At 34.6% G+C, this 22490-nt stretch overlaps 1 protein-coding gene across 3 annotated transcripts in view; it reads left to right on the top strand.

Moving 5' to 3' along the window:
* dnah9 (dynein, axonemal, heavy chain 9) overlaps window positions 1-19100 on the top strand; it is a 146143-nt gene extending 127043 nt beyond the window's left edge. For all 3 annotated transcript variants that reach the window (XM_006635123.3, XM_015356558.2, XM_015356557.2), the window contains 4 exons: window positions 1618-1788; window positions 5040-5222; window positions 11832-12221; window positions 18635-19100. In XM_006635123.3, the coding sequence (XP_006635186.2) occupies window positions 1618-1788; window positions 5040-5222; window positions 11832-12221; window positions 18635-18862 (972 nt within the window). In that variant the 3' untranslated portion in view covers window positions 18863-19100. The remainder of the gene's footprint in view (window positions 1-1617; window positions 1789-5039; window positions 5223-11831; window positions 12222-18634) is intronic.
* The last annotated feature ends 3390 nt before the right edge of the window (window positions 19101-22490 follow it).

Here is a 22490-nt window from a genome sequence, read left to right on the forward strand (position 1 = left end):
TATAATAAATAATGTTATATTAAATATAATACAATTATATTAATTTGAATTATATGGACTAAGTTAAATAAAGCTAATATTGTTGATAAATACTGATTAATATTACTTTTTTATAGCAGTGCTTGAAAGTACTAGAGCAGCTTAGCACAGGTCTGAAGCAAGCTTATTTAAAAGGTGTAATGGAAAGCAGAAGAAGCTCAATGTCTGCTCTACTTTAATAATCCAAACACAGCCCCAATCCACCTCTTCTGTTACCATTAATTTCACATTTAGGGTAAGGACAATTGTATGTAACAAAAGTGGGACAATTACATTATAGCAGTGAGAAAAAGCTTTAAATTTAAATTCTTACTGTATATGTTTTCCAGTTTTGTGTTATCATAAAATGCAGGTCTTGACTAATGTACAGTATATAACACACATTTGTCCTCTTAATCCACAGACTAATTGAATAATTCACAAGAATAGCACTCAGTTTTGGCATTACTACCTTGTTACTGTTGGTTATTTGTCAAGAGCAATGAATACATTTTAGGGATTTGTCATGTTCCTGCCAGTGATTACATTTTTAGAGAGGGTTTATACACTGATCAAAAATATACACTGACAAGCCTTCTTAAAAATACAATTGGTATTTTCTACAAAGTTTAAATGTTCAATCAGTTGCTGTTCCTAGATATCTAAAACACTAAACAACACACAAGTAGCCAGTCTTTTTTTGGTTTTATGAATATTAATCTGAAACGTGCTTCACTGGCATCACCTTTCCAGTTTGCTTATCCGTTCAAAGTAATTCTATTATTAATTATTAAGATACTTTGCTGCTGATCTCAGAATGTTCAACTGCTTTGTACTCAAGTCAAAATTAAGGGGAAACATCACTCAAGGGCCCTGAATTTGAACACAGGGAAAAGCATTAGCATTAGGGCAGCCATGCCCAATTATCAAACTCAGAGTTTGGACATGACATTAGTTCTGAAGTGAGGTTTTTGAATCAGACTTTGCGCAGAGTTTAAGCCCTACCATAAGCGATAGTGGCTGGCAAAGGTTTTCAAGCTTTTTAACATTTCCTCCTGAAGTGATTGTTAGGATGATGCAAAAAGTGTTAGTATCATGCACTTAAAAACCCCATCTCACTATAATCCTGAGAGCAAACAATTCTGGAGATTCTTAATAGTGTAGTATCACTGGTATTATTACTAAATGTGCATATATTATTTAATTGAACAATTCAATAAAGTAAAATCATTGTTTGCTATATACCCAAACTCAAAAACTGTAGCCTCTTAAAGATTATACACCATGTATGGCTCATGATTGCACAGAAAATGTCACCTTCTGGTCTGTGCAAAGAGTGGAATCTTATATGAGCACAATTAGTTTGCATTGGAGAGGATTTTGAGTTAAAATCTTACTAACTATACAAGCCATTCCCTTCATCTCTAGTAATATGCCTTTCTGTGTTATCTTTCCCCTTCCTTCTTGGTAATCAAAATGGGGCCTTACTTAATGAAACTTACCACAGATGACCTAACTCACTCCATGATGAACTGTCTGCGTTTGTATTTTTACTTGAACTTTGGATTAGCAAACAAATGTCTCTTGTCTTCCCCATAGTACATTGATGACGTTCTTCCCGCTGAATCCCCATACTTGTATGGACTGCATCCCAATGCTGAGATTGGATTCCTCACTCAGACCTCTGAGAAGCTCTTCCGAACTGTGCTGGAGATGCAGCCTCATGACAGCAGCAGCGGTGAGGGAGGGGGAGTAACCAGAGAAGAGAAGGTAATCAAATTTGCTCACATCATTTCCAGCACTTCTGCAATCATAGATCTGTCATCTGATCTGCAAAATCACAAACACTATTTATCAGCTCCAATAATTTGGTTTCCCATCATTATTCTTTAGTTTTATTCCCTCCTTTATTATGTGTATAAACTGGAAACCAAGAAGAAAATTTAAAACTGTTTTTCAGCATGAATTGTTAGTTAATTATAAGGAGATTAAATTTATGAGCTAACTGAAAACCTCTTTTAATAAATGAAAATTCAGACAACTTCAAATTAATGTAAATTAACCAATTAAATAAGATTATCATTGTTAAAGAAATCACAATTAATAAATATATTAATACACTTCAGAATTGCCACTCCATATTTATGAAACAAACAGATGAAGTGGTGCCTATTCTCATTTCGGCTGTGAAATAATTTCATCATTCATAAAAATGACATTGACAAGAAGGTCTGAAGGTCATGTGTGATGTGGGTCACACTGTGCATTCAAGTTTGATACCCCTTGGTAAACCTTTAACCCAAATGGAAAGCATCAAACAGCAGGATATAGATGGTCAGAGACATTGCATTAAAGTAACTCCTAGATCACTGGCGATACTTGGCATTAGTTGACAATGATGTATGCGTTTTCTCGTTTTATCTTGTATGTGCTGAATTATATTAAGATGTGGTGACACAGTGGGCTGTGTTTGACTAAGAAAGAAAGCAGTGAGTCTTGAGCAGTCCTTTTCTTTTGGGTTGAACATTATTATGCTGATAGATACTGTACAAGGATTATCTTCATGTTGGTGTTGCTAAGATAAAGTTTCAAAATTTGTCAGTGTAATCCTGTGAGATCACCACAGAGAACAATACGTTACTAGTAAAAATAGCGTCCCACCCCACTGTACTACCGTTACTGAAACAACCTCTGCTGCCACCTACTCTGATTCATCAGATTACTGTAATCGTCAAACCGTGTTAGCAGCCATAGTTCTTGCTGTGCAGAAGTGATCCCTCAGGTGGTCTGGATCAATGACAGTCACATCTTGTCCTTTGGTAGCACTGCTGGAGTCTAGTGATGATAGATGGATGGACTGTGAATACTCAAGTCAGGTGACTTCACATTGCAATGATTCAAGAGTGTTTCTTTGCAGGGCCATTTCCACTGAGTGGTAGCATCACAGTAGTGCAATGAAACCATTTCTGGTTTTTGGTCTGATGGTATAAGATTTATAATAGTAAATACATAATGTAAATAGATGAGATGAGAAACAATTGCATAGACATTTATAATGAAAAGACTGAGCTGCCATTTAATAACATTGTTTCTCTTTTTTGATGTCACTTCTCAATATCAAATATACTGATGATCCTCCCTGCTTTTCTTTTATTATAAATTACAGCTAATATTGTTTTTAACATTCTGCATAGTTACTTTTCACTGTGGATCTTTTAGATAGACATAGGGTTAGTATATATGTTGCAGTTGTAAAGGATAGGGGAAATAAAGAGGGTTTGCATCATTCCAAGCAATAATGGAAGTTTTTTTAAAAAGCCATATTGCCATGGAGAAAATCAATCTGCAGGGTTGAGGGCTCCTCTTTATTTTTTCTGTTCTTGAGTCGAATAGCTCAGCGAATGAAGAGAAGCAGACTGATGTTTGGTTTCTTTTTTTTTGTTTACGCAGACAACAGACAGTTACAGAAAATATTAATTTCTTTATGCGTTTTCTAAGTCATAGACATTGATATGCCAGTCAAGCCTTTTTAGCAGTGGGTCTTTAGTCCCAATGTGAATATTCCAGTGTTCATAGCAATTCCGTATTTAAACACGAGGGAAGAATTTCTGCATTGTGTAAAAATAGAATTCTTTTCTGTTAGACATTTTTGCAAGAATGCATGTTTTGCTTTGCAGCAATTTGATATCTCAATGGTATTATATTAATGTCTGTATTATGGGACAAGACAGAAGCAGGTGAAGAATAGTGCCTCTTGTTAACTTACATTTTCTAGCATAAAATGTAAGTAATATATTTTATGTATTTAAACTGGAAAGTAGTATTTTTTGCAAAACACTATACTGTAGAAATTCTATCTATCTTAAAGTATTAGTTAAATATTTCATTGCACACGTTATTGCCATGAAGCATCCCATTTTTAAAAAATGGTATAAATCCTAAAAGAAAATATGTTTCTCTGTCAAAATGCTTTTCTGCTGATGAATCACCAGGGAATATTACAGTATAAGGTGCTACAAGCTGCACTGCTTTTAAAAAGAACATTTAAAAATACTTTCAAAAGTAGATTAAACAAAGATTTGACTTTTAAAGCATATCGTTTAGTATTCAGCTATTTGAAACTGATGTATTTGTCTTGGACATTAAGGGCTACTATGAATTAATAAAACTGGACAGAATAAGGTTTGTTAGCCAAAAGTAAATAAATAAATCTGATAAATCAGGGTGCATATAGTGTCAAATAAAGTACTATATATGCATCTAATAATTGCTCCCTCCGAGTCAATGATAGTGCGTGTTGCTATAAATGCTCTTGTCCTCTCACTTGATAGTTCATTTGCTGTGGTACCTGATGAAAGTGTCTCTAGAAGGCCTTTGTTGAGCATTATAGTCTTATTTCATTCATTCATGTCTCTGTCAGTATCTATAAAGAGTCATTCCTCTTCAGAGCCATCACTGTCACAAGAAATTCAAACTTTTTCTTCATCATAAGCCACTGTCTAGCTGTTAAAGCTGAGACTCTGCAGATGACAGCTTTGCTTTGTATCTTAATAAAAAAGATCTATCATTACATGGCACCTTTATATCTCTCTACTCCACCCCACTCTTAACTATCATGTTGTCTCACAAAATTGCAGGAGGAGATACAGCACATTCCATTTAAGACCAGAGGGCTTTGATAATAAACATTTTGTTCTCTATTTCTAACTTTGCTATGTTTTTATTAACCAACAGGAAGACTAAATTATTTCCAGTCATGGCCCCTGTTCAGACCTCACTCAGCAGGTTGCATTTAGCATTCATAGTCAGAGGTGTTTGTAGTTGAAACAGGCTTTGCATGGCAGCAGCATTAATACTGTTTCCATGCACAATTGTCGACCAAGTGAATGAACACTGAATCACCGTCAGCAAAGGAAATTGCAGTAGGCAGAACTAGGGTTCATTTTTCAGAAAACTGTCAGGATCTAAACTTACAATGCTTTATCTTTGATCCCAGTTACTCTTGTATCCTTTCCTACCAGGTGAAGACCATTTTGGATGAAATCCTGGAGAAATTGCCTGATGTGTTTAACATTCAAGAGCTGATGGCAAAGGCAGAAGATAGGACACCCTACATAGTTGTGGCCTTCCAGGAGTGTGAACGCATGAATATCCTTACCCAAGAGATCAAGCGCTCCCTCAAAGAACTAAACCTGGGGTTGAAGGTAAGGAAAGATTTTGTCATGGTCTAAAGTGTCACAGCTCCACTGGTGTTGTGCTGATGTTTGAGGGCTCAGGTTTTTTATTTTCATTTTATTATTATATTAAGTGATTTGATTAAACATTTCTAATGATTATGTATTTTAACATCATTGTAATGCATCATAATATTACAGACAAGGTCCATTTCATTATACACATACTATGCCATTTTTCCCCCAAATATTCTGATATTTAATTTATTGAGTGTTGGAGGCAAGTTTTGGAATGGAGGAAAATGTGTATTTTCTGTGGTTTTGTCAAGGATGAAGTCTCTTAAAGACTGATTGGACTTTTTGGAAAATGTAGTGACAAGGTAACATTGTTTGTGTAGAGAAATGGTTGAATACTTTAACCTCTTAACAATTGTTTCTACTGTCTCCTAGATATATTTTCTAGTGAAGGGCTTTATGTTACAAGCTGTTACAACAAATAATTATTTTAATTATAAGAATTCTGAATCAGGCACCCTTTTGATTTTGCAGTGGCAGCTACAGTGTATATATTTATATTCATTTTTTTCCAAGTTGTCATGCTTTTGAATATGATTCAGCTTTATTATACATTTAACAGTGTGTGGCTTTTGTACCTGAAACTGCACTGTATAGCAGCTGTCAGAAGTGTTTTAGTGCAAATGTCTTTCGGAAGACAAAAAGCAGCTCATCAAATGAAACAATGCATCCAATCAAAGACATATTACTTTCATGAGCAGTATACAAGGCCGAGGCAGTGAGTCTGTTTCCTTGATCATTTTTGCTACGTAAAAAGGTATTGAAGGCTCTTTAAAGCTCAGTGATGCAACAGAGCAGAGAGAGTAGATGATTTGAGAGGTCAGCACAATAACATCTATTCTAAAGTAAAGTGAGAAACAATGTAAAATGAACTACTATTGTTTTTAAATCTATGTAAATCTCCCAGGTCAAGGGACAGGTCTTTTGATGAAGTGTGTTTGATGCTCATTTGTGCCTCATATCTCATACTCTCGGAGGTACAGTACCATATGCCAGAAACAGCAGTTTGAAGCTGTGAAGTGACAGTGTATGTGCAATAGAACGGGAACCTTGCTTTAGCTTAAATGGAGGCTAGACTTTCTCTTTCCTCTACACAGCAACCCTTTCTTCTAGTTCTTTTATTCTTAAATGCCAGTGCCAACATTATGTAAATGTATGCATTCTAAACAATACATACATTTACATAAAGTAATATAAGATACAGTACTACTACAGCAGCCCTGTCACCCTGCAACTCAGTGTGAGCCTGGTCAGTACCTGGATGGGATACCTCCTGGGAAAAACTAAGGTTGCTGTTGGAAGAGGTGTTAGTGGGGCCAGCAGGGGGCACTCATCATGCGGTCTATGTGGGTCCTAATGTCCCAGTATAGTGACAGGGACACTGGTTTTAAAACTACTGTGTTTGCAATTAGTGTTTCAATGTCATTTCACCCACAGTGGCATCTTAAACTATTTATCACTGTGTATCAGAATAATTGGGTATTTTTAAATAAATTCATAGATTATGATTATGTTATTCACTGGGGAAAATAGGGGAAATGTAGGCCTTTTTCTAGGGCAGGAAAGCTCATTTTATTGCTAAAGTCTTATTGAAAATTTCAATAAGTTTAATTAAAAAAAAAGTCATTAACACCAAATCATGCTGGGATGGATTGAACTTGGTATCTGTGATGTCTTCTAAAAATAAACGATATTGATTTATTTAATGTGTCCCTTGTATGTCAGGCAGCTTGGCTTTTGGGACAAAAAGCAAATTAAACTTTATGGTCACTCAGCAAAATAAGGAGAGAAAAATCCTTGAGTCCTAATAGATAATCCATTAGTACATCTTGTGGGGAAGAGCTGAAAAATGTTCAATGCAAGCTAATTTGTAAAAACATGCAAACCTGCCTAAAGCTGTTAGCAAGTTAAACACGTAGTGGCGTATTAACCTATTAAAATGCTTAAATATGGCATTTCATTTTTTGCATATCTAATCTTTTGTATCACTGTTAATATCAAATATTCTACTGCTATTAAAATTAGACTATGTAAAATAAAGTACAAGAAAATAACTAATTTTACCATAGATTAAGCTCTCCTAAAACATTTTTTATAGCTTGCTTACACATTCACTTCTTTCGGTTTTAGGTTTTACTCTACATATTATTACACAAGGAGTGACAACGGTAAATGCAAAACACATAGTGTGTCCACTGGAATGTGATTCCAGAAATGACACTACAGTACATCTCATCCTAGAAGTGCTCGATAGGAGTGAAATCTGACAAATGTTTTGGCCATGGAAGGAGTGGAATCTGTTGCTGCTGCAAAAACTGTCAGACAATGTGTAATGTGGGGGCAGACTTGAACTTGCAAGAAGAAAACAAAGACTGGGTTGTCACTGTTCCTGTATACTGTTAGATTGCCACCAGTGATCAAAAGTTGTGTTCTTTCAGTTTGATGCTCTGACTTCCACCACCAAATGTATCCTTCAACACACAGATTTTATTATATCATTGTTATGTACTGTATACTCCCCTTCATCACTTTGCTATAAGTAAATATGGATTAATCTATGAAGGAGGTGTTACGTGACCAATTACGAAGCCTGATAGAAATGTATTCTGCACCACTGGAGTAATACTTCTCAGTGTCATTTCTGAAAATTTTGACATATTTAAGGTAGGTCTGGGCCATATGACCAAAAACATTATCACGATAAAAATTTCCATATCAGTCGATATCGATAATTATCATGATAAATGTCAAATCATTATTTCTTTCAAGTTTAAAGGCAGATTTTTTCTCTTGAGTGAAAGTTGAAGAAACCAGACAGTTAACTAACTGGTAAATTAAACAACTTTTTATTTTAAGAACACAACAATCACTTGCCAAACAGCAGAAACATTAAACAAATCCGTTAGCTGCCCGGTCTGCAACACGCACGCGCACTCGCGCAGTATTTTGTGCGCATGCGCATATCATGCGCCAAGCATACATGTATTTAAAACATTTATCGAACTTTTGTTAAAATTATATCGAGGAAAATTATATTGCGATAATTATCGTTATCAAATTATCGCCCAGCTCTAATTTAAGGTCATTAGGGTGAAAATACTACAGTATGTCCATATAACTTGATGGTGATTGTCTGCCAATGGCTTCTTCATTTGCTATTCATAGTTCTAGCTTTTGCTGAAGGAATCCAATTATGGAATTGTGTGATGCTGTGCCAGCATTGTTACATGAGTATGATCTGAATCTGCCGTATCAATGACATGATCAGTGCCTCGATTTTATTGGCATTATGACATTACAGAAATACATTTATCAGAAGTAGTTTGTAGTAGTTTGCTGGGACATTCCAATTTGAAGCCTGACCAGTACTTGTTTGTGTTCAGCATTGGTTACTTATAACATGACTGTGAATGGGAAACTTTCTTTCTTTGATTTTATGGTTATTTGTGAATCAACTCAAATGCAGCACAGGGCATGCACAGTTCTGCAAGGTTTAGTTGTTTGTTTCCCTATTTCTCTATACTTGAAGTTATTTTCTTTTTTTTTTACATGACGCATTTGTCAAGTGTCATGATTGGAAACAGAAATTAACATTTTATACTTTAAATGTATGGGTTAAAAAATGATAATGAGAGGTTATATAAATCTTCTGTCTCCTGACAGCTTTAATTTTCTCAGTCAAGCTGATTTCTGTTACCACAAAAAAATCCAGACATTGCTGCACTGTTTAGCTGACACAACAACACATACATACCTTAACACTGATAAAATCATCATGTCAAACAGCCAATATTAATCATAAGAAAATGTACTAAAACAAAATTAAACTCTTCCCATTGTCTAAACTGTAGTGATACTGCCATACCTGTATGAGTATGCAGGATTTTCCAGGCTGGTAAAAGCTATTTACTATTCTCATTTTTAAAAATCACTTTCAGTATATGCAAATGAGGGAAAAGGGGTGTTTTGAAAGTATTGTTTTCCATCATGATAATCAACTACCATAGACAACTACCATGTCAGTAAATCCTATTTATGAACTGGGGAAAAAAGCACAAAGAGACAATAAGAGTTACTGCCAAGGCAAAACAGATGGTAGGTTTTATGAATAACCCCCTTCATGTGAAAAATGTTTGGTTACAGTATAAAAAATGTTTATATTTGCCATATTTGGCATACACAGTTTTTTGGGTGGGGCAGTGGAGATTGGGTCTGTCACTGAACAAATGAATCAGTGCCACCACATATATCATACTGTGACTAGTCATTCTATGTTAACACAGAACACTAGAGATTTAAATGTATCTGTATTGATATGTTTCAGATGTGGATTTCAAGGTAAGTTTAATGTTTTGCCAAGGGAAATGGAAAAATGAAGATATCTAGCAATTAGATGTTCACTTTATATATACACCACAATGCAATATGAAATGAATTTCAGTGAATTCTAGTACAGGCTTAACCTACCTTAGGTCCTTTCAATCTGTACTAATGCAGAATATTGCTGCAAGTATCTCCACAATTATGTAATTAATAATTTGTGGAACAATGTAGCAATTTAGTAGTTTGGAATAGCATAGTACTGCAATGAAGTGGATCAAAAAGGTCACTTTGAGCAACATTGCTTTAGTGAAACATTGGAAAGACTTTGAAAAATTTTAAGCATGCAGTGTTGATTAAAAACATGCATCATCACAAAAAATGTCAGTGTGACTAAGCTGAATACCTCCAATAAGCCTGTGAAAAGCAATTTCTACAGTATGTGCAGCTGGTATGGCAGAAAACCTGTTAAAATGTTATTAAAATATAAGATGGAAGTGTTGGCTTTAGCATAAAGCAATCTTGTGTAATTGTGCTTTCTAGAACTGTTTTGTTGTATTTCTTTCAGTACCTTCAACTGCAGAAAAGAATTGGGCAAACAAAATTACAAACTGCAGATCATTCCTTTGGTCTGTGGCTTCTAAATTAGACCCCAGAAAATACAGCTTGTACTTATAGATATGCAAAAATTACTCTCAACTTCCAATTCAGAAGAAAACAAGGTTTTGCAAGATTTACAGTAGCATAATTAAGAAACTAATAGAAGCAGCATTATCAAATGCATGATGTGCTTTTTAGGATGGAATATTTATAGTTAAAACTGTAAACATTTCTATTTTATGTTGTCAGTTTTTAATATAACAGGCGTTTCACACTCATTTCATGGAGGTCCTAGTTTCTTCAGCTTTTTTATCATCTGAGCTTTTAGTTATGTAGCGTTTATAATTATTTAAATCTAGTAAATTTATATAACCATTTAATTTATTGTGTAATTGTAATAACCTGGGCTAGGGGGTGATTTATAAGATTTATAGATAACTTTAACTTTAATTAATTAAAAGTTGTGAGTAATTGATTGTAAAGAACATGAAGAAAAAGCTTGTATATTCCTGAGTAAGAAAATGAAGTTAATTCAGATTGGGGAAAAAACAGAAAGAAGACACTAGGTCCTCAAGGAACTGAATTTGAGTCTCCTGTAGTACACATTCCTGAATTTGATTAATATTGGCATCTTCTTCTTGGTAAACCTCTGAACTTTAACCATTCATGTACAGATTTTGCTGTTTTTCTACCTGGTAACTTTTATCTTGGATTTCTAATCCCAAAGAACTGCACACTCTTTGTAATTCTCACAAGTATAGACCCAGGAATGTGTGTGTGTCATTTTCCCAGCACACTTGTGCTACTGTTTGCATCTGTAAGCTGTTAATGAGGTCGCTGTGATGAATGAGTGTGCATTAGCCAAGGGCATATACAAGAAAGGGGGCTACATAAAAAAAAAACATCAGAATGAGCAATGGTTGCTACACTTATTTTTATTAAATTCAGGGTAGAGTGAATACCTTGAAAATGCTATTGAAAAAAAGTGCAATCATTTTTTATAGGAAAAAAAAGTCTAAGAGAGCCAAGAGCTGTTACAACTGAACAACATATGTACTGCAAGTAAAAGGAAAGAAAGCATTTGTTTTTGTTTTCCTAGACTGTGAAATTACAAATAATCTATCAAAGCAAAGGGAACCGCTTAAGTCAAAGAAATGCTAATAAAAAAGGTCTCTAAATGCTTATTTCGATCCATACTAAAATCTGTAATAAGAAACTAAAATTATCATGTAATAAAATGCTTTTATAAAGAAATATTTTACACTGTTATGATGACATTTACTTAAAATTAACTCAGGGTTCCCATGGTGATTTTGGTGATATTTCAATCATTTTATCTGGTTGTTTGATTCTCATTTTGTTACACAACATTTAATGACATGAAAAATCTGTCTCTGTTTTTACCTACTGTATCTTTATGTATATATGCGGATATATGCATTTTTCTGGAGACTTTGTTAACAGTTTGTTTTGAAATGTCACATAAAAATTGCACACTGCTTTCTCAGGATCTATTCCCCATGACAAAGCTGTTCCTAGCAGCACTGAATCATCTTGCAAATAGGTCATTCAGTAAGTGTTATATATTGGTGGATACCAATAACTACCAAAAGAAGAATCTTTTAAACTTGTTTTGTCTTTTAGGGAGAACTTACAATGACAAGTGACATGGAAAACCTACAGAATGCCATTTTCCTAGACCAAGTGCCTGAGTCTTGGACTAAACGTGCTTATCCATCTATGGCTGGGCTAGCTGGTTGGTTTGTTGACCTGCTCAACCGGATAAAAGAGCTGGAAACATGGACCTCAGACTTTGCCCTGCCGTCAGTCGTGTGGCTGGCAGGATTTTTTAATCCTCAGTCCTTCCTTACAGCCATCATGCAGTCTATGGCTAGAAAGAATGAGTGGCCCCTTGACAAAATGTGCCTTCAGTGTGACGTTACCAAGAAAAACCGAGAGGATTTCAGCAGCCCACCCCGAGAGGGGGCCTACGTCCATGGTCTGTTCATGGAAGGGGCACGCTGGGACACTCAGGTATGGTTCTAACAATTGTGAAATCAAACTTGCAAGCATATTTCTTTTCATTGATGTTCTCATTTAGTTGTCTAGTTGGGTTCTAGGTCTAGGTTCTAGCCTGATTTCAAGCAAGTATTTATGAGGTTTGATGTCTGAGCTATTCTTATATGGTAGATTAGCATCAATGTGCTACTGTATCTGATTGTTGATGCCGTTGTCTGAACACATTTGTGAAAAAGAAACAACAGCAGACAAACATCACAAACCTATTAAAAAAAAACATCCAGCAGTCAAAATATACTGTACTTTACGTGAAGTAATATTAGGTTAAGTATTTAAGTTTTGACGGTGCAAAAATCCCCAAATGATTTACAAACAAGTGTCTGACAGGGAAGTAAACAGACCTTTTAGTGAGCTGGTAATTTTATATTCAGGATGTGATTATAAATGTACTGTAAGTTGCAAGTGCCAGTTCCAATGTTTTCTACAGGCCTCACAAGCTCGCATAATATCACACTTAGATTAATCAGTCATTTACAATTAAAAATTTGGTGGTGGAAATGTGTTGTGTTTGTGTATTTTGATTTAGTCATGGCATGACTCATTGTTTTGAAACTGTAGGGGAAAATCACATATACAATCTGTATATAAACAATCTTAAAAGGCACTTTTGTCCACTAAAATACTGAGAGCCTTTTGTGATTCTGTAAAAGCACCTGAAGTGGAAAATAAATAAATGATACTTCCGCCTTTCATTTTTCTATAAGGACACAAAGAAATAAAATGAAGGGTTGCCTTCACATCTTCTGGAAAAAATTGTGCCTACCCAACTGTAAAGGTGAATTTAAGCACAGATCCATCTGGAGTATCTCAGCATTGCTTTGAAAAGAAAATGGGTTAGAACATGTAAATCTGAATCGGTGGGATATAATAAATGCATTTACAATAAATCATAATATTCGGCAAGATATTGTGTTCTTTGTGCACAATAATCCCAAACGGAGAAGACAATGGCAATGTCAGTTGGCAAGTTGAGGAAGAGAAGCATAAAGTCCAGTTCCTTCTGCTCACTAAATGATTTATTATTAAAAATAATAATATAAAATAATTGGGAGTAAATCAAATGCTGATTTAAACCTGAGAATTTGGAGAAATATCAGACCTCAGACATCACAGCAGTCTTTTTAAAAACACATGAAAAAGATCTATTTGCCCTGTATCAGTTAGGTCTAAGATTTCTTTATTCTGTCGGGAATACAAGCATGCAGGACATGGAATTGATTGGGAAAGGGTGTCTCCAATGATTTGTGGTTCCCAATCAAGTAATGCAAGGAGGCACAGGGATCACACCTATTCAGCTTAATTATTTTTCCAGCCATTTTCATTTAAAATGCAATAGACATAACATTTATTATTTATGTAATGCAGGGGTATTTAGAGTATTTGATGTGCAAAACTTTTTGGCTGTCTATAGCCTAAGAAAAGAATTTCCCTCTTCATCATTCATGTATTGCTCTGTCATTCACAAGGTTAGTAGAGCAATTTATGTTCTCAGAAAAGCACACAGATTACATTGTATTGCATATTGATTGCTATTTATCACTGTTTTCTGTCAGAGGAGTCTTTGATGATTGTACATTTATTTTTTTCTGAGCTCAATAATTTGCAGTTGTTGATTACGTTAAATTAGAGTTTTGGAAGAATACACAAGTATTGCTTATTTACTTACCAGGTATGTGGCTACTTTCCCCCACACTACTGTTTCAACTATAGTGTATGCAAAATATTTTTTTAGCAAAGCTCTCTATCATACTTTTCTGGTCTAATGGATAACCAACAATTAGTCAATAGACCAGATTCCTGTGCACAGATTTCTGGGATTTGTTTCTCATTACCTACTGTACATAATTTTGTTTCAAAGAGTACTGAACAACCCAATAGATCAGTCTATTGGCTGACTGACATGTTCCCTAAAAGAACTACGTACATTATAAAGCAACATTAGATTTCTGAGATACCTTTCTCAGCTAATGGCTAAGATCTAGAACAAAGAGAAAGTCACAATAGTTATCTGCAATTCCATTCTAGGTCTTTGAAGATCTAGCCCCCAAGGAACTATTGTGAAGCTTTTGTCATTCTAAATTCATTTGGTACTGCAGGTTCAGTTTGGCTAACATTTTGTTGTTGGTTTATGAACCCTTAAGATTTGCTTTTATTTTTACTGTTGCAAAGATTAAGAAGAAAACTGACAATTTAAAACTGACATTTTCCTTTTTTGCTTCTCCTGTATTTAATCCTTTCAGTTTCCTTTTATTCTGATACAAATGAGCAGTTTGAGAAACTCTGAAAAGGTTATGGTGAATCATGTAAACTGTCTTAATGTGCCAGCTTTGGCAAGCATGCCGGGCACCGCTGAGCCCTAGACTATAGCACTGGTGTTACTCATGTGTATGAGTACAAAGGGCATTACCACAGTCACTTGAAAGCCTTCACAGGCATGAAAGTACCTTCCTGAACTCCATTGAGAACAGATAATTATAGAAACCACCATAAGGTCTATTACCTATCAAGACTACCTGCTTGGTTACGTACCAAGCAGTCTAAATCACATGTAAGAATGAAAGCGTAGACTAATTCATTTTGGAAAATAAAAAAGATTGCTGCATTGCTCTTAGCTAAGCATACTGTACATAGATCTTAATAAAACTGCAAACCTAATTTAGAATTCCCTTAACATGTCTCACTTCACACTGGTGACACAGATTTGTGTGCTTTTTTTTTTCTTGTCACCTGCATAATTTTCAAAGAGTATTGAGCAATTAGTCATCAGAAGAAACTGAAGGTTGAATTTAGGAAAGTTGGAAAAGCTTTTCACTAACATAACAGGCTCCCGAAGGGCTATGAGTGATCTAAATTCACTAATGAAGGTGCCAGATGACCCACTTTTTCAAAATTGCTTCAGGTAAATAAATACCTGCCGTTAACATCTATAACACAAAAGCACAGAGAGAAATAGAAGACAAATTTTGGTCTGTTGTAAAAGCAGAATCACCTTTTTGTGTTGGAGGCTGGAATTTACAGTGTTAAGAAAAACAGTTTGGATCAAGAAACTGTTTCCGTATAGACATTTTGAGTGATGTATTTGTTAGAAAACAAAAGCTAAAATTCTATAGCTTTAAACCTTACCCTTAATGTGATATTTACTAAAGAGAAAAAAGTGAAGTCACTTGACTTGGTATTAAAAATAAATGTGTTTTCTTGTTTGTGAAACATTGTACTGCTGACTACACTCAGAGATTCACCGTTAATAGAATCTGGTCAAAGGGTGCTTCTAAAAAAACACCAGGTCTTGGTTTAAAAAAAAGCAGTGATTTCCAGACAGGATGAACAGAAAAATATGAATAAAAGTCCGTTAACTGTTTGAAGCTGAAATTTTTCAGTATATGTAAATAACTGCTTTACCTAGAGTAAAGTTTACAAAGTTAGATGTATTTAAATCTGATCTTGAGCATGAGTTATAATTTGAAACTGTCATAATTACTTGATTGCAAGATGATGCCTTTCAGCTCGGAAGTCATTTGGGTTTTTCAGTTTATGTAATTGAAGCTGATGATTACCACCTTAAGGTGGTAATATTCTTTCAGAGTAACATTCAGTTAAGCAAACACGCTTTTCTATACTGTATGCTGATGCTGGCTGATGGTTTTCTTTTTCTTAACAATGCAAACATAAGGTACAAACCAGATTTATTTTTTTCATTAGATTCTGATGAATGACATGTAACAGATACTTCATTTAATTAAACCCTTTAATTCTTTTGATGCTATAGTATAAATAAATTATTTTTTATCTAGAGTGTACTTAAATTCAACTAGTTTTCATAACTCCATTATCTTGCTGTGTACCTTTGCAAGTCTGGTCTAATAAGCACTTGGATGGGAGGCCTCTAATGAAAATTGGGCTGCTGCTATAAGGTGGCAGCTTTTCCCGTGGACCAGAAGTTCTAAGCAGAGTCCTAATATGCTGACCAGGGGGACACTGTTCTGAAGGAGATGCAGTTTTTTTTAGATAAGATTTATGCCAAGGTCTTGCCAAAGTCCTGACTATTTGGTTATTAAACATCCCATGGCACTGTATATATGTCCTGGATAAATTTACACTTTGGGCTTGTTAAATCTGTCCATCATCAATTCCTCTCATAATTCAAGTATATTTTTCACTTCACATCAATTTCTTCACATCACTTTGAATACTTGCTTATCTGATTCAGAGTCATTGTGGCCCAGGGCCTATTCTGGGAAGAATTGGGTGCAAAGCAGGATTCACCCTGGATGGGATGCCAGTCCTTTGCAGGGTGCACTCGGACACAATCACGCACAGGAAGAACATGCAACATTCATGCAGATAGCACCCCAACATGTGAACCCAGGATCCCCCCACTGCGAGGCAGCAGCGCTCACCACTGCACCTCCATGTAGCCCTAATTTTTCACTTCTGCATGTGATCTACTGTGTAATGAGCCTACAGACACATGTGGTTGTTTGTGAGGTAATCTTAGAGATACGTGTTTCTTATAAACTGTTACTGTATCTCCTTGGTAAATTTCTATTGAATTAAAAGTACTTTAAAGAAGGATTTAATAAACATAGACTTAATGTAATCAGTGGTCATAAATTATTTTTGTAAGCTTAATGAGATAATATTGATCCTTCCTGGATAGATTAAATTGTAAAGATTACATTGTGAGTTGTTTGAGTCTCATTTCATGACACTGCATAAACTAATGAGATTTTTACATGCAACGTATAGCAGTAGGGAGTTCTCAAGTGTCAATTTTTTTGTTTGTTTGAAGCAAAGATAGTAAAACATGAACAGAATCATGTACCTCAAAAATTCATGTGGTACTTGCTGTTCTTTAAATATGACTGAAACATGTAGTGGTGAGTTGGGCCCTTTTTTACATGAGCTTGCCTATTTCTTTTAAATTAAAACCTGACATCTTATTTTCATTGTTCCCCCTATTTTGGTGGAGATTCCTATACAGTACTTTAAAATAATGTTCCACATTTCTAATATGTCATTTGATGTAACTTAATTAAAGTGTAGACTTTTTATGTGTAGATCCAGTAAAATATTATCAACACTGCTTATTGGAGTAACCATAGTAATGCTGGACAGTATCAGCAATATCTAAATTTACATTTAGAATATTCAGTCATCCAGCTCTCTTAAATTTTCAACAAATAATCTTGGAAGGATGCATACCAGTATCTAGCATACAACTCATGTCTCATGGCTACCTGAAATGCAAAAGAGAAAACCTTTGAAGCCAGCTTGAACAACATATAACCATTTCATAGCTGAGCTGGGGTGTCAAACAACTTCATAATTCTGTCAATTCAGCAATTGTGAATACCATAAAATCTGCTGATGCATGGTCATGTATTGTGTTTGCTACAACATTTTTGATCATCATACTGCAGATCTGCAGACATGGGAGGATTGCTGTGCATCTTCATTCGTCCATTTCAAGGCAGTCTGTAATGTACAGTATGTAATACTTAGTGCCACAGCACACATCAATCTAGGAACAAGAACCATAGCAATTCATGGGCCCTGAAATGCAAAGCTGCATTTGTCTGATTAGCATTTGTCCAATTAACCTGTTTTACAAGCTACAATACTTATACACGAGACATGATGGCCAACTCTCAGTTAGTTTAAAAGAGAAGCATCTGTAAGTTGTCATTGAAGATACAGGTCATACAGTATGCAGGTGTAAGAATAGTATCACTGATGAAGGCTGATATCTTTTTCTAAATGCTTCTTTCAATTCTGTTGAATCTTTTGCATTCCTCCTGATTCTTGGTCACACAATAGGAAAACATGAGGATGGAAAAGGATCATTTTATTCATGAAGGAAGGTTTTGCAGAAATGTCACTGAATACATTTTTGGGCATTTAAAGGTTACTATTTAGGATTTCCTGAGTAATTCAGCAGTCATATGTATGCATGGAATTCTCTGTCCAAACAGTGAAGGCTGCAAAATTGTTTGCAGTCAAATTTGGATTGCAAATCTCTGGCTAGAAAATCTTGATGCTTTTTTGCTAGAAGTTGCCTTTTTAACATTTGTCTGAGATGCGTACCTTTGCTCTTATTTAATATCTCCTTCAGCTTCATCTTAAACTTCCCTTCATCTAATTGTGTTTTTGACCAATTTCCAAATGCTAGTCTTCAGAAACATTCATGAGTTTATTGTATTATTACAGTATTATTTACTCTATATCATTGTCACTGGTAGCCATTCTAACACGTTAATGATGTCTGTAATTTGAATACCAGGTGATCATTTTGATTTTGATTTTTTCCACAATGAGAATTCTGAATTAATATACAAAAGCCATCTTATGCTTGTTTTTTTTTTATTTAGGCTGGAATAATTACTGATGCCAGACTGAAGGAGCTGACTCCATCGATACCAGTTATATTTATCAAAGCAATACCTGTAGATAAACAGGAGACTCGCAATGTGTATCCATGTCCAGTGTACAAAACGAGGCAAAGAGGACCCACATATGTTTGGACCTTCAATCTGAAGACCAAAGAAAATCCATCGAAATGGGCTTTGGCTGGTGTTGCCCTCCTTCTCCAGATCTAAAGAAACAACTGGAAATAGTATTATAGTGGGATATTGTCTATACAAAACGTTTCATTGCAGATGTAATTGTGGGGCCTGTTGTAAGAACATATATTTTTTGTCTTTCTCAGTTCAGTAGGAACAATGTTAAAGAAATAGTTTTTGTACAGTGCTACAAAATAGGAATCTAATGTTTCAGTTATGCCCACTTTATATTGTTTCTAATTCTTTTCTAATAAACAATAGTTTACATTTACAATATCTAATTCTTTGCACATTTCTTTTCTGTTTGTCCTGGTTGAATGAATATTTCCTAACCAAACCATATTTCCTGTATCAGGATGGTATGCTGGGATGGTTATTGAATGCATCAGATATCTTTAAGTGCATATTTCTACTTTGTTCACTTTGCAAGCTTATATTCCTGTAATAAGATGGCTAACCTTTTGTTGTTTACACTCCATTGCTCTTTTGTTTCATTTCATAGTACTTTGGCAGAAAATCAAGTCCTGTAGCTATAGCTAAACTACAGTAAGTCACTGAACCTTTCTTCTGCACCATTATCCTTGTAAAAGAGTTTAAAACTAACATCTGTAATGCACAGAAGCTACAATTTAATTGTTGTATATATGTGTTTATACCTGCTGTTTTATCCATTTTGGCCTTGGAAATCTTCATTCATATTTCTAGAATTCAAAGTTGTATTCCAGAAAAGTATTGGTTAAAAAACATAGCATTACATCACCAGCTATGCCCATTCTTCATCTTTTTTTACACAATAGCATCAACAGCACCAAAAAAAAAATCATTTTATTTTCAAGCCAGATATTTTCCAATGTTCATTTCTGACACATTTCTATTTTTTCTTTGTTTTGTGTTTTGGTGGTTGTACTTCCTTCCCACTCAGGTATCCAGTCTACTTAAGAAGATATACTTAAATCTTCACCTTCTTTGAGAATCCAAAGGAAATCGTGCACATTTGACTTGAGTTGGTAGCTTGATAGCATTTGTCACAGAAAACACACTGTACCAAACAATATATGTATAAAACTTCATACAAAGAGATAAATCAATCAGGGTTGTACTGTATACAAAATCATTGTAATCTGTTGTTCATGTTATAATATGTACAAGGTCTATATACAGTATGATATGGATGATATTGAGATCAGTTAACTTGAATTGTTTAACTTGTTTTATTCAAGAAGCAACCCTGAAAAATCTTTGATAGCTTTAATAAGTGGAGGTCAGCTTGAGGAATAATTTTATATTGATTTTTTTCAGCTATACTTGCCATTTTATATTTTAAATAATTGAGTACTGAGGTTGGAAAGAAAGTGATGGTTTCTTACCACAATGATAGTTTCAAATCCTTTGCTTTAGCTGCATCTTTTCACAATAATTTTACATTGAACGTTTATCTTTATTTATGTCATCACACAGTCCTCCAAATGTTTTCATTCCTCTGATGATATTAGAAAATAAACATTCAAGTACAGAAAGATTTTTGTAGTATTTCTTCCTTAATAATTCTAAAAGTTATTCTGTAATCTTAGTACTATTGCACAGAGCAAACTCATATTTGTCACAATGTTGTCACAAAAGGCTTAAGGAGTATGCTCACTAAGTTTTCTCCAGGATTTTAAGCCTTTATTCGCCTTACTGAAAAAACAGACTTAATTGTTTGTGGAAAACATTCTTACCAGTCACACTAGTGGATTAATTCCACAAATACTTCCACCAGATGCTGATGAATATTTACCTTTTTGATCTTAAGTCTCAATAGAAGAAGACTCCCGTGTGAAGCATCAGTTAAGAGGTGACTGGCAGATTTTAAGTAATTTTATTCAACAATATATGCAGTTTCTATTTAAATTCCTTGTTTTGAAGGGGTTAGATACATCAATTAACATTTTTTATACTGTGCACACAATGATCACATTAGTGCTTTGTAAGCAAAACTGGATCGAGGACAGACTGAAGGACTAGAATTAAAAGGTTCAGTCAGTGTAATCAACATATCAGGCATTTTCAGCTCCAGGGAAATTAATATTATAATGCATAGACTGCTGTCTTCCTAAAGTAAAGGAGAACGGAGAACATGTACTGAGTTAGCAATTAGCTGAAAGAAATAAAAGTGATTGTATCTTACTTTGATGTTGTAATCTGTAACATGCAAAATTATATAAAATTATATTAAGGATATACAGTACATGGATATCAGTGATTTTGAAATTCTGTATATATTACTGTGCAACAATTCTAGAAGTGTTAGACACAGAAGTTACAGTAAGTATGGAATAAGAATGTAAGAAATGTTGCAAGTGACAGCCTTAAACTGGGTTTCAACCACTTTGCTGGGAACCCAGTTCTAGATACCCTGGAGTGCTGTGTCTAAAATCCATAGTTTTGTCCAGGTCTTTTAGAAATTTCCTTCATGATGTTTCTAATTTCCAGAACTGTCTGTTTTTGTATCACCTGTAAATTTGACTACTTTCCTAACTACTGAATATCAGAATCTAAATCATTCATAGGGAAAAAGTGCTATGAGCCTCAAATGAATCCATGTGGTACACCACAGTTTACATCTCCCCAGTCAGTTAGCAGCATAGGTGCTGTACCTATAAAGTTATGCACTGTTTCCTTCTTCTTTTAACCAATTATTGATCTACATTACCGCAGATGTTAAAATGGCTTCTGAGAATTAATCTTTGATGTGGAACCTTATATAAAGTTTTGTGGAAATCCAAACACTTTGTTTCGTACTTGAAGTGTCATAAATTAAACATACATTTTGCCTTTCTAATTCTTTGTTGTCTGCCTCTGAACAATTCTCTCTAAATTCGGTCTTTGTAACTTTACCTGTATAAGAGGTATTAGTATTGGTCCATTAATGTATTAGTTTTAAGCTGACTTAGCCCTTATAAAGCCTACAATTTGGTTATACTAAAATTTTCCGGTTCTAACAGCACTGTCAATAAAATGGGGCATGTGTGATATATATATTTATATATATAACTATATTTAGCATGTTTACTATATTTTCATCTTCTGTTATTAATCCTCTATGAGCCCCGATGTTACTATTAATATTTACAGCAGATTTTCAATTTTAGAAATGAAAAATGCTTTGCATTGTTTTTAAACTCTTTTGGAATATTATTTTCTCTCTTGAGAAAATTGAGAGAAAATTGAGAAATTTAGACATTTTATGTCTTTGAATCTTGTTTCATTTTACACAGGCAGTAGAACACTCTCTTCTTTCTTAATTTTTTGTTCTTCATTTTGCTTAGTAGTATGTTTAATGAAGTATAACCTACCTTCTTCTGTTTAATTTGTGTACACATGTTTACAGTCCACTATTTGCAAGCTCTTATTCCTTCATTGGCTGCTTTTCTAAAATCATAGACTTATTTTTGACACTCACTTTAGAGATTTAAAATGCAAGTCAAAAGTTACCATATTACAGACAGAGTATGCTGGTAGTTTTAACTTCTCTATTCCTTTCAAGGCTGCCCAGTGTTGGCACTGGGGAGCCTTATATACAGCTCTTCAGGTATTGCTGCTTTAAAGATTATGAAAACCTGCATACATACTGTACAGTACCAGCCCCCCAGGATCAGCATAGTGCACCACTGCATTAATTATA

The sequence above is a fragment of the Lepisosteus oculatus genome, chromosome 9 (assembly GCF_040954835.1).
Source record: "Lepisosteus oculatus isolate fLepOcu1 chromosome 9, fLepOcu1.hap2, whole genome shotgun sequence".
Lineage (NCBI taxonomy): Eukaryota > Metazoa > Chordata > Actinopteri > Semionotiformes > Lepisosteidae > Lepisosteus > Lepisosteus oculatus.